We start from the raw sequence: 13,673 nt of genomic DNA on the forward strand, positions 1-13,673 counted from the left end.
GGCTCGTCAAGGCAACCTTAGTATCCGCATGTGCAAAACTGGCTTGCACCCGTTGTATGCACTTGTTGATTCTATCACACCCGATCATCACGAGATGCTTCGAAACGAGAAGTTTTGGCAACGGTGCTACTAAGGATGAACACTTTATTATCTTGATATTTTAGTGAGAGGGGTCATCTTATAATGCTACCGTCGCGATCTAAGCAAAATAAGATGCATAAAAGGATTAACATCACATGCAGTTCATATGTGATATGATATGGCCCCTTTGTCTTTGCGCCTTTGATATTCGTCTCCAAAGCACGGACATGATCTCCATCATCAACGGGCATGATCTCCATCATCGTCGGCGTAGCGTCAAGGTCAATGGCGCCGTCTTCATGATTTTTCTCCCATGTAGCAACTATTACAACTTCTTTGAAATACTACTCAACATGAAATTTAAAGACAACCATAAGGCTCCTGCCGGTTGCCACAATACAATAATGATCATCTCATACATATTCATCATCACATTATGGCCATATCACATCACCAAACCCTGCAAAAACAAGTTAGACGTCTCTAATTTGGTTTGCATATTTTACATGGTTTAGGGTTTTCGAGTGAGATCTAATCTACCTACGAACATGAACCACAACGGTGATACTAGTGTTGTCAATAGAAGAGTAAATTGAATCTTCACTATAGTAGGAGAGATAGACACCCGCAAAGCCACTTATGCAATACAAGTTGCATGTCGAGCGTGGAGCAAATCTCATGAACGCGGTCATGTAAAGTTAGCCCGAGCCGCTTCATCCCACTATGCCACAAAGATGCAAAGTACTCAAAAACTAAAGACAACATAAGCATCAATGGATTCAATGCCCACAAAACAGTTGTGTTCTACTCGTGCAACCATCTATGCATAGACACGGCTCTGATACCACTGTAGGGATTCGTTGAATAGAAAACAAAAAATTTCCTACTGCGAGAACGCAATCCAAGCCAAGATGCAATCTAGAAGATGGGAGCAACGAGGGGATGAACGAGACTCACCCTTGAAGATTTCCAAAGCCTACAAGATGAGGCTCTTGTTGCTTGCGGTAGACGATCACTTGCCGCTTTCAAAAGCGCGTAGAAGATCTTGACGGTGCCACAATCGGCCAGCACCTCCGTACTCGGTCACACGTTCGGTGTTGATGAAGACGACGTCCTTCTCCCCGTTCCAGCGGGCAGCGGAAGTAGTAGCTCCTCCTTGAATCCTGCAACACGACGGCGTGGTGGCGGTGTTGATGGAGATCTCCGGCAGAGCTTCGCTAAGCGTTGCGGGAGAGGTGGAGGAGTGGGGCCGCTAGGGTTTGGGGAGAGGGGGTGGCCGGCCTCCAAGGGGTGCGGCCAAGGTGGTGGCTTTGGTGTGGCCGGCCCCCTCCCCTTGCCCCTCATTATATAGGTGGAACCCCCAAGTGTTGGACTACAAGTCTTCGAATAAGACCCCAACCCAAAACCTTCCATGTGTAGGGAAACCTACCCAAGGTGGGATTCCCACCTCAGGCCTTGTTCGGCAGGGGAGTTTTTTTTGGTTTTGGGGTGTCTTAACCCACAGGTTTTGGGTGGAAACACCCAGTCCACCAAAAACACTTGCTTCAGCCCCAAACCACTTCCTCATCAATACCCTTCACAACTCGATCTGTTCGGCACACGGGGATAGCCACCAGGTTTCACATCAACCTAGTGAGCAGGTCAATGCTTTTTTACACCACATTTTCATGAGCACTCAGCACACATTTTTTATGCACTCCCAATCTGACGAGAAGTACTTATTTTCTATGAATCAATGCTAGAACTTTCAAAAGATATACTGTAACCTGGATCAATAATCACAGCTATCATATCCATTATCCAGACCGCGAAATTCCATGAGGTACTAATCGGAAATACTAGTTATAACCCATACTAGTTTCATGTAACTATCAATAGAGGATAATTAACAAACATTGCCCACCAGGTGAGAATTGCTGATCTCCACGAGATTTATGGGCAACACAAACATCACATTGAACATGAAGTGCAAACATAATTTAGCTAACTACTCCGACACACCGACACACTTTGAGAAGACATCAAATTCAGTGTAGTTACTGCCTGAGATCATGGTCTTGTACCATACCGTGCCAGCGGCCTCAACCTCCTAAAACAAAAAAAGTAGATAGTTAAAAAAAAAGGTATGCATTATTATGCTACTACTGGCAGCTGTTCCAAACATCAATCTACCAACTACCATGACGGCCAGGAATCAGAAGCCAAGACCCACCATTGTTAACAAGAATCGGTACTGTAGCTCTTAAAATCGTTAGTTCTGCAGATTAGCATTTGCCAATGTAGGTTAGAAGGAAATCGTGCGACCAACCAAGAACCGTTCAGTGATGTGCACCACTAGTAACAACTGCAATCTAACTCAATGTGAAAACTCAATGTGTCACATGCATAATCAATTCTAACAAGCTTGGAGAGGACGAAAATTCCTACATCTCGAATATGCACGGAGCAAAAACAAATTTAAAAAGATAATTTGCAATGAATTAAAAAGGATAACAGAGAGCAAACAGAGATTCCATAATGTTAAAAGAGAGCAAACAGAGAGCCATGAGAGATACTTTCTTGCTCAGAGAGCAAACTCCTATATAGATTTACTGGAAACCAAACGGTTCTGCAATGTTTATGTACTTCATCAAAGGTTCTGCAACTATGTTTCAGTTCCTGAAAACTCAATACTAGTTCAGTAAACTCCCACAGTCCATTTAAATCCCAGAAAGACCAAGCTACAGCTTGTCAGATAACTGTATGTTCATCACCGGTGACGTACTCACGTGGAGTACTGGAAGCAAAAGCACCCACATAAGTGAAAACTATCAGCATAAGTAAAGAAGAAGAAAATGGCATGCCAGTAAGCCAGCACAAGCTATAATTTTCTTGCTGCATTAGTTGTTGCATTCTATTAGTTCAACTTCGCACCAGCAATGCCTTTTGTTTAAGAGTTACAACTAGCCAAATAAGAACAGAGCCAACGTATTGAGGTCGTACACATTCTCCTCAAAATCCTATATGTGTGTGTTTATTCTGGGGTGTACACATTCTCTTTCATGCAAAATCATGAACCAAAATCAGAACGAACATTAATGTTAAACGAACAACATCTTCCTCTAATTCCAAATCCTTGACTTTGACCATACAACAATTCACCCCCACTCCTTCACTGTGAACTCAAGAACAACTACTGCATGTATATCAAGAACTGGATCAACATCGAAATTGAACACCTACTACATGCATATCAAGAATTGGATCAAAAAACCTAGATCATGAACCAGACCTCACATACATATCAACCTATATCCGCATCTAGCAGTGGATGGGGAAAGGAGGGGAAGAAGTTGGTAGCACTTATAGGTGAGAAATCCAGCTCTGCGGCCGTCGTTGTCGGAGGGATCTCGGCGGCGTCGGCGGCGGCAGTACCGGAAAGGGAGGTGCGGCCGGTTGCAGGATGGGGAGAAGTAGGTGGAGGAGCTCCGTGCTTCCTGGCTGCGAGATGGTGGAGCGGCCGGCGACGTCGGCCGCGCCGCCGCCGCGTGGGAGGTCCGGGCGGCCGCTGCTCGCCCGCGTCGCCAAGAGGGAGAAACGCGAGTGGGGGCGAGCGTTTCTGATCCCCTCCAACCCGCCGTGTATCGTCGTGTATCGGGAGGGTCAATCGGGCCGAGACACGTCAAACCCGCCTACCGAACGCTCCAGAGGTGTTTTCCAGTGGATTGAAAATGGACTGGGTAAGACACGCCAAAACCCAAAAATACACCCCTGCCGAACAAGGCCTCAAGTGGGACTCCCACCCTTCCATGAGGGGGGTGGCCAGCCACCCTTGGTGGAGTCCACCTGGGACTCCACCCCTCTAGGGTTGGCCGGACATGGGAGGTGGAGTCCCTTCGGGACTCCGCCTTCCAAAGTGATTTCTTCCGGACTTTTCTAGAACCTTCTATAACCTTACATAAATGCACCGGATCATTTTCAAACTTATAAAATGACTTCCTATATATGAATCTTACTCTCCGGACCATTCCGGAACTCCTCGTGATGTCCAGGATCCCATCCGAGACTTCGAACAAAACTTCGAACTCCATTCCATATTCAAGTTCTACTAATACGACATCAAACCTTAAGTGTGTCACCCTACGGTTCGCGAACTATGTAGACATGGTTGAGAACTCTCTCCGACCAATAACCAATAGCGGGATCTGGAGATCCATAATGGCTCCCACATATTCAACGATGACTTAGTGATCGAATGAACCATTCACATACGATACCGATTCCCTTTGTCACGCGATATTTTACTTGTCCGAGGTTTGATCATCGGTATCTCTATACCTTGTTCAACCTCGTCTCCTGACAAGTACTCTTTACTCGTACCGTGGTATGTGGTCTCTTATGAACTATTCATATGCTTGCAAGCTATTTAGACGACATTCCACCGAGAGGGCCCAGAGTATATCTATCCTTCATCGGGATGGACAAATCCCACTGTTGATCCATATGCCTCAACTCATATTTTCCGGATACTTAATCCCACCTTTATAACCACCCATTTACGCAGTGGTGTTTGATGTAATCAAAGTACCTTTACGGTATAAGTGATTTACATGATCTCATGGTCGAAAGGACTAGGTAACTATGTATCGAAAGCTTATAGCAAATAACTTAATGACGTGATCTTATGCTACGCTTAATTGGGTGTGTCCATTACATCATTCATATAATGACATAACCTTGTTATTAATAACATCCAATGTTCATGATCATGAAACAATGATCATCTATTAATCAACAAGCTAGTTAAGATGCTTACTAGGGACTCATTGTTGTTTACATAACACACATGTATCAATGTTTCGGTTAATACAATTATAGCATGATATATAAACATTTTTCATAAACACAAAGATATATAATACCACTTTAATTATTGCCTCTTGGGCATATCTCCAACATGGGCCAGGGTTCAATGGTTGTCTCTTCTCAAAATATTCGGGTTCTGGTGCCTCATCACCATCACTCTCTTCTTCTTCCTCCTCATAAACCTCTTCTACATCTGTAGCTCCTTCGTAGTGCATGGATGGGTTTGATCTCCGCTTCCTCTACTCATCAAGCTTATGCATTATTTGAACAACCTCTTCATCAGGTTCATTTTCTTTTTTCTGTCTCTTCAATTTCTGCATTAGTTCAAATTCCTCTGCAACCAATCTGTTCCTTTCTTCAAGATTGTACTGACAAGGATAAAAGAAAGCGTCCTCATCATCGGACATGATATCGACATGAATCTGCATCCCTTTAGGTACATTGCAACTTTGTTGAGTGCCAACAAAAAACATCTGTATTGCTACTGGCACAAAATCTTCATTCTCTGAGATGTAGTTGACACCAGAGTTGTCAACAGAAAACTTCACAGGGACATCCAGCACTTCAGCTTCATCTTCCTCCATATTGAATCCAGCTGGCCAAACTGAATTCTTCTTCAACACAGTAATATGAACAACTTGTTCAGCTTCATGCAGTGCTAGCATCTCCACAATTTTACCCATGCTATCAATTAATTTCATTCCTTCAACACCTCTCCCTTTTTATTTTACATAATACATGTTATCCCTAATACCATACCCATAGGATTCAATCAAGGATAACAAATTCAGAACTGTGATGTCAGATCGGCTCAACTTTCTTTCAAGGTTATCTTCACCAGGGAAATTAAATTTGATGTCCCAAATATTATCATCCAGCCTAGCAAGGGATAAATTCATGATTATATATAAAATATTCTATGTTCCTTACATATATTTAAATTAAATTAAACAAGTTAAATAAACTAGCATTGCACATATAAACCTACCAACAGGCTAAACCTACATAAATATCCTACTAGGCTAAACAAGCTAAATTAAACAAGCTAAATAAACTAGCACTTGTAATCAACATACCTCAATAACCTACCAGGCTAAACCTACCAAGTCAACCGAAAAAGCATGGGCAACCTTACATCGGCGGAGGAAAAATTAGATATTTTAGAGTAGTTTCAGAACTTACTCCACACCATCGATCCCGATGGCCAACGGTGGCTGCTCTTCGCCGGCGAGGGTATTAGCGCTTAAGGGAGATCTGCCGGCAAACTCGAATCCATGGTCAGGTCGCGCATCCTCCCACCGTGACCCTCTAACACGAGCCGGCATGGTCGCCACCGACATCGCCGGGAGTCGTCGCCGGGGATAAGCTAGGGCACGATCGTTAACTGCGGACGACGTAACGGACGCGCGTGCCTCTTCTACCGTCCACGAGTGGTGGGGCCCGCACGACGTTAACGGCTCGTTGACGGAAGGTGCCACGTCATACCTGACAGTGGGTCAGCGTTGTCAAAAACACTGTCAGTCTGCGTTTAATTGAGGATCAGTGCTATCTGAAACAACCTACACCAAATGTTGTAGTTCTATGCGATTGGACCGAAAAGTGGTAGTTTTCCGAATTTTGCCTGAAAAGTGGTACTCTAGTTCTATGCTATACTCGTTTCTGATGTTGTATGCTAAACCTTGTACTCTGCCTTGTTATGGCTTCAATGCTTCATCAAGTTAAGGGCGGGCTCACCTTAGGCGTACCATCTAAAAAAAACCTTGTGCATGCTTACTTGTCAGCATGTATTAACACTTAAAATGCAACTGCTTCGCCTATTCCTATCCTAGAAAGCAGCGACGGAGGTGTGAGCATTACGGAGGAAAAAGTGATTGTAGTTCCATATGACATCTGGTTCAATCTGTTCATCATTTTCTCTAAACTAACACCAATTCACGACGATGTAATTTCAACTGTAAATATTGCTTTTTGCTTTCACATATAAATGAAAAATGACACAGTAGGGAGCTCTTTTCCCTACTGTTTTAGTGTAAAAAAAATGTAATTTCAACTGGCAAACCAGCAACGCCTTTTAGAGTTTTATGCATTTGAAACTAGCATGTTTTTTTTAGTTCAAATCAGAAAAAATAAAGCAGGCTGGTCAGTCGTGAATTTGGAACGAGAAACGATCGTGGGGCTGTGTGGGCTTTGGGCTACATTAGCCTAAAACTTCTCTCGTCTCGGGCCGAAAAGAACGTTTGGACAAGCTGTTTTGGCCTGGTAAAATCCGACAGCTTTGTTCCCAGGTTACAGCGGTAAATTTCTGTTCCACGCTCTGGTTCCACGGCGTGCCGCCCAGCGGAGAGAGAGAAGCCACCAGCCCCGCCCCGCCCCCACCCGTTCTCACTCGCCGACGCCGCCGTCTCCCCGTCCCCGTCCCCGTCGCCGCGCGCTGCGCCGACAAGAACGCTGGCGACTGGCGAGGTCGAATTTTCGATGGAGACCAAATCGCCTCCCGCCGTGCGACGCTTCAAAGCTCTTCGATTCCGGCTATTCCCCCACGAGACTTGGCACTTGGCAGTGACCTGACTTCATCTCTCCAGCAAGTTCGTTCGCATCCCTATCCTCGATCCCCTCTCTCTTGGCCGTTCCCCTTCTTTCCAGTCTTCCAATTTGGTACTGCCTCACTTGAATTTTCATCTTAGAACAGCTATCTTTACGGAATAAGATAATTTTGTTCGTCCTACTGGGAATATGACCATTTGCTTACCCAAAATTTTGATCCAAACACGATTCTACGACCTGGAAAATATCTGTTGCGTCGAGTTGTGCACTCATGCCAAGTAAAATACTAGTGTAATATAGTTTACTGCAGCTATGCACCTTAACATAGTGTATCTACATGTTTGTCCAACGGAAAACGTATTCTGCATTTCTGCCTGACACGGTAGGTGGGTTCATTACAAGTGATGGATCGTCAAACGGCATTGATTGATCATAGGCCTGGCGGCTTCTCTGTACAGATTGAGCAATTATTGCATCCATTTGTAATCGAGAAAGCTTGCCCTGAACTTTTTCCGTGTATTTGCATCTAGATCTAGCCATGTTTCTTCATAAAGCAAGGTGGTTCAATTTTTTTACAGTTGGCACCATACAAAGTGAGTCCATGCTTGCCACTAGCGTAGTGGCGCGATATATAAAGACACAGAGCCATAATTCAACTCTTTAAGCATGTTCATACCAAGTCATAAACAACCACACATCCATAGACCAGAACTTTTGAAATTAACCCATCGAGCTCCTCTAGATTAAGAAGATTGGATGTGTACATTAGTAGAAGAGTGCCAGTAGGAGTGTCCCTGTGGATCACCATCATTCCAGCGTAAGTTCCAACTTAGCCGTGGCCACTGGTGATGGAGTCGATCAACACTGAGCCACAGAACCATGCTGGCGAGAACGCAAGTGCTCTCCCGCCTCTGGCTCCGGTGGTCATGGATCCCTGGCTTCTAATGGCTGCGAGCATGGGCGACTGCGAGGCTCTAAAGACTCTCCTAAACTGGGGAGATGCACCACTTTGGCCAAAGGCGGTGGCACGTCAGGTTGTCGTTGAGGTCCCCATTGACGGAGACACCCTTAATGACCTTACCATCACCAACGGAAGCTTGGATGAACAGAAGCAAGCTGCGGTTGGTGTGGTTGAAGAAAGTGCTGGTTGCCAGCCAGCCGCGCCGTCTGCAGAGTCACTCCTGGAGGGAGTCACGCCTCTTGGCGACACGGCCCTTCATGTCCTAGCAAAATCTGGTACCTCCTTGTTTTTTCTAATATGTCCAGGTTTTTCTTGTTAGTTTGGATGTTGGTGCGTTTTGCACTAAAATGCCTACTAGTGTTATTTTATTTTTACGTCGATTAGTGCTGGCAAAATTTAAAACTGAGGGAATGAAATGAAACCTCACTACAACCACCTGCCTCTCATAACAGTTGCCCTCCTTTCGGCAGGATATACATCAAGCGAAAACTTCCTAGACAGCGTGTATGTGGTCTATAATAAAGCCAAATACTTGTTGGATAAGCCCAACAAGTTGGGCGACACACCGCTGCACTGTGCTGCCCGGGCACGGAGCTGTAAAATGGTGTATTGTTTATTAGATTTAGCAAAAGGTGAGGAAGGCGGCATCGACAGGGTGAAGTATGTGCTAAGAAAGCAAAACATATGTGGGGAGACTGCGTTGCATGATGCAATCCGTGGGATGAGCGATGATATTGTGACATTGTTATTGATGGAAGATCCGCAACTGGCTCGTTTTCCAAGTGAAGGGATGTCACCACTGTATTTGGCCATTGTCCTAGGGGATTACCTCATGGCAACCATACTCCATGAGAAAGATAACCAACTATCGTACTCCGGACCAGATGGACAAAATGTGCTTCATGTATCGGTCTTGAATAATACAGGTACTTTTCTTTGCCTCGAAGAAGATTTTACTTGCGTACAATACTTTCTCTGAAAGTTACTATGATATGTAGTTTACCTAATTACAGAGGATGGATTTTTTCTTGAACATGCATCATGTTGTATTAGAAGAAACACACCGAGATGGTGCATAGATTTACAATGGAAAACCATCCAAACGGAGAAGAACCAAAACCCTAGGCTAGCCAATACTAAAATGTATCAACAAACACCACAGAAGAAAGCAAAAAAACTGAGGCAAAACCCTACTATTATGGTCCCACCACAGCCTTCTAGTGCTTTACCGATTATTTCCGTCGCTGAGAAAACAGAGAAAAAAAGGACTCTTTTTTTAAGAAATAGGTTCTACTGCTACAAACTCTTGTGGTGCAATTTCAATTCTGAATTTGATCGACAAATTGATTTACAAAAAAGACTATTGAGGTAGTATTAGAATTTCACTCATTCCTCTGATTCTACTATGGTTGGCCAGCCCTAACAGAGCTCAGGAATACATTTTTGTCCCTGTGAGTAGTTTTCTCACAGTTTTGTTTTCCGCTCAAATAGTTGTTTTCCACACAAAGAAACCATATGTTTAAATTTTGAAGAACTTTTAAAGATAAAAACAAGCAGAAAATCGCTGATTTTATTAATGCAGGAGAAGAATTTCAAAGTTGATTATAGCTAGGAGAAAGGAAAAAAAAAAACAGAAACTTACACCTATTGTGATTAGTACTGGCTATGTTCAGGCGTCGGCGCTGCCAACTCCATCTACGTGATGCTCGTTTCATGGAGTAACCGGTGGATTGCGGTGATATATACCTGCCTCACTCCAGCATCTCACTTCATCTTAAATTCTTACAAACACCTTCTGGGCAGAGCTCATCTTCCCAGCAAAGATAGTTCTTTGCGTTCGATTCACAGAAGCCACCAGGTAAACAACATAGCTTTTGGGGGCGGCCTTGTCGGACATGGTGCAAAATAATATTATTATGTGACTGGATGGACTAGCTTATTTGATTTGTAGTATTACTCTTCAATAAAATCAATTATTGTTTAACAATCTTTTTGAAACTAACATTTTTTAACATAAAATGTCCAACCTCACACAGAAATTTCAGAAATTCTGTTGGGTTGGAACAAGGAACTTGCAAAGAAGCAATGCAATAACGGGAATACTCCTCTCCACCATCATCTTTTTTTGAAGGACTTTATGGTACCAATACTACTGGAAGCAAACTTATCTGCGGCTTACCAGCCAAACAGAAGTGGGTCCTTCCCGATTCACATTGCTGCCTCAAAAGACTGTCTCAAGGCAGTCATCACTTTTCTCCAAATGTGTCCAGAATGCGTCAATTTGTGTGATACCATGGGAAGAACTTTTCTTCATGTTGCTGTGGAGAATAAAAGTTATAATATAGTCTCATATGCTTGCGGGGCACCATCGGTAGCATCAATTTTGAATACAAAGGACAACGATGGGAACACAGCGCTACATCTAGCTGTCCAAGCTGGGGATCTGAGAATGGTTTGTTCACTCTTGAGGGAACAACACGTAAAGCTTAATATGCGAAATAACAGTGGACGAACCCCCCGAGATCTAGCATGGTGCAGAATTCCAGAAGGCTTATTTTTTGACTGGGTAATGTCTGGCTGCCTTTTGTTTTCTGTTTTATGCTATAATGCTTACCATGGTTGTATTTTACAGTTTGTTCTTCTATTTCTTCTCTTTTTTTTTGTAGAACCCACAAGTTATAATACATCAGTCACTTCGTTATGCTGGCGCCTGGTATGGTTGCTATGGAGCCAGTATCCTAGATGAACGGCCTAAATCCCAAGACAATGAGAGAGAGTCCGATATGATTAAGGATTCTACACAAACTCTTGGCATTGGTTCAGTGCTCATTGCAACGGTGGCATTTGGTGCAACTTTCGCCGTACCTGGTGGTTACCGAGCTGATGACCACCCCAACGGTGGCACACCAACGCTGGCCGGAAGGTATGCCTTTGATGCTTTCATCATGGCCACAACACTAGCATTCGTTTGTGCCTCTGTGGCTACAACCGGTCTAATGTTCTCTGGCATGGCAATGGTAGATCTGGCTGTCCGTCGAAAGCACTTCAAATTATCTGTAGCCTTCGCTGCCAGTTCCGTCACAAGCTTGGTAACTTCTTTTGCACTGGGCCTTTATATGGCGCTTGCTCCCGTTGCTCATAGCACCTCTATCGCAGTTCTAGTGGTAACTTTTGCTGTACTGGGAATCGGACTCATAGAACCTTTCAAAACCATGAAGATTGCAAGGGCGTTGCGGGTTAGATTGGGTAAAGGAATTTGGAGGATTGTAGTACAGCTAATCTTTGAGCTAATTGGTCATGCATTTTGGCCCTTGATAATAATATTTGGCTGGCCAGCATGTTCGGCCAAATATCGCCACAATTGACTTGGCAGAGGTGGGGGATGGATTGTTCAACTAAATAGGTGCATTGGTGATTTACACGAGATCTTTTGAGAGTTACCATATTTTCGTGATGCTCAGCATACTTTGTTGTACTTGTACTGATTAATATGAATTAAGCACGTGGATCAATAAATTGTGTTTCTGTCTCCTGTTATAATTTCCATGCAAAACTTCTTCTGTGATCTAACCACCTCTCGCCGATCCGCTGGCGAATTAGCCGCCTGGCTTTGTCTCTGGATATTACCTCCGTAGATGAGAGATTGCCTAGCCCGAGCTGTTTATGTTGGTTGTATACGTGTCAGCTCTGAAGTACATACTTGTGGTTTGCGTTGGCCGTTGAGTGGAGCAAATAGTTGGTAACCTGGTAATTAAGCTTATTGTGGCTACGAAAATACTGCCGCAAGTCTAGCGAACACAGTAGACGAAGTACTTATGACAGGTAGGAGTATTTCATAAGAGTGCCTAGGTATCCCTGACATTCAGCCATTCAGGCTACTAGCATCGCCTTGCGCACTCGCTGGCTATGGCAAGCGTGGACTGAGCAGTCGAAGCCTTGGTAGTAGGGTCTCCCACTGCCTATCGATGACAAGGTTACAGCTATGTTTTCCGTCTTGGTGCAATCCCCTAGGGCTGCCACCTCTTCGCGGGTCTCGGGCGTCTCGGCGGTCTTCCCCATCCGCCGAAGCTCCCGCCATGGGGTCGGCATCGATGGGGCGATGGCGACGGATGAAGACTCCATGGCAAAAGCCATGCGTCGCAAGACGGAGACAAACCTTGACTTCTCAGGTACTATTAATAGTTCAAAGTCTTTTTTAACTTTCCCAACACCGCTTATGGCTTCTAAGCATAATGTGGGTTTTTCGTTGGGTTCTTCTGTTAGTTCTATTTCTGTTTCGGCTAACGCTCTGAGACGTATGGAGTTTGATAGACTCAAATTTACTCCTACGCTTTCGAGTAAGTCGGATTCATCTTTTTCTGACGAGGATGAGGAGGAAGCGTATGCCGTCTCAGACGGACAGCTTCTTTCACACCTTGTTGGAGAGGTATCGGAGGTCGGTCTAGATGATACCGCTCTGGGCTCTTGTATTGAATTACAAGCGGCTGAGCGTAAATCAAGACTTCATCCATTAAACGTAATGCTTGGCCTAATAAAAAGGCTAAGGTGACTAAATCTCCAATTGTTTCCAAATGAATGGCATGTTTAAGAATAGCAGAGGTCTGAAAGACTTGGCTAAACACTTACACATCGCTGAAAGCATTAGGGAACACGTTTTAGATTTTGTTGCTATCTCCGAGACGGGCAAACGGAATTACTCGACAAGCTTTCTAAATCGCCTGTCAGGCGGGGAAGACTTTGCTTGGGTATCCCGCCCGCCTCGGGGACATTCTGGTGGCCTATTAGTTGGCATTCGAACTACAACCATGGAAATTTTGGATAATTCCGGAGGCGACTTTCATATTAAGCTTCATATCCGGAATAAGTCTGATAATTTCATATGGAGTTTGGTGTCGGTCTATGGGGCTGCCCAGGATGTCCATAAGCCTGCTTTTCTCCGGGAGTTGGTTAATCTAGCGAAGGATAATCCGCACCCTATCATCATAGGCGGGGATTTCAATTTGCTTAGATACCCTCATGAGAAAAGTAGGGGCAGATTTGACACCCACTGGCCTTTCTTATTCAACGATGTCATTGACAGTTTAGATTTGAGAGAGGTTTCAATGGGCGGGAGACAATTCACTTGGGCGAATAGTCTCCCTGAGCCTACATACGAGAAGTTGGATCGCGTATTGATGGACTCAGACTGGGAATTTAAATTCCCTCTAGTATCAGTACGGGTTCTTCCTCGGATTGAAGCTTT

General features: G+C 44.3%; 1 protein-coding gene across 1 annotated transcript; it reads left to right on the forward strand.

The window, feature by feature from the left end:
- The first annotated feature begins 8,130 nt into the window (after positions 1–8,130).
- Positions 8,131–12,723, forward strand: LOC124656681. Its single transcript, XM_047195385.1, has 6 exons — positions 8,131–8,706; positions 8,902–9,392; positions 11,098–11,164; positions 11,255–11,354; positions 12,443–12,600; positions 12,695–12,723. The coding sequence occupies exons 1-6, from the start codon at positions 8,319–8,321 to the stop codon at positions 12,721–12,723; spliced, it is 1,233 nt and encodes a 410-aa protein (XP_047051341.1). The 5' UTR covers positions 8,131–8,318.
- The last annotated feature ends 950 nt before the right edge of the window (positions 12,724–13,673 follow it).

This window comes from Lolium rigidum, chromosome 5 (assembly GCF_022539505.1).
Source record: "Lolium rigidum isolate FL_2022 chromosome 5, APGP_CSIRO_Lrig_0.1, whole genome shotgun sequence".
Lineage (NCBI taxonomy): Eukaryota > Viridiplantae > Streptophyta > Magnoliopsida > Poales > Poaceae > Lolium > Lolium rigidum.

Bases quoted from the DNA above. Each gene is read 5' to 3' on its own strand.
- LOC124656681 (XM_047195385.1), top strand. From the start codon at position 8,319: ATGGAGTCGATCAACACTGAGCCACAGAACCATGCTGGCGAGAACGCA. The intron at 8,707-8,901 runs GTACCTCCTTGT...TCCTTTCGGCAG, and splicing joins TCATGTCCTAGCAAAATCTG to GATATACATCAAGCGAAAAC. The intron at 9,393-11,097 runs GTACAATACTTT...TTTTTTTTGTAG, and splicing joins TCGAAGAAGATTTTACTTGC to AACCCACAAGTTATAATACA.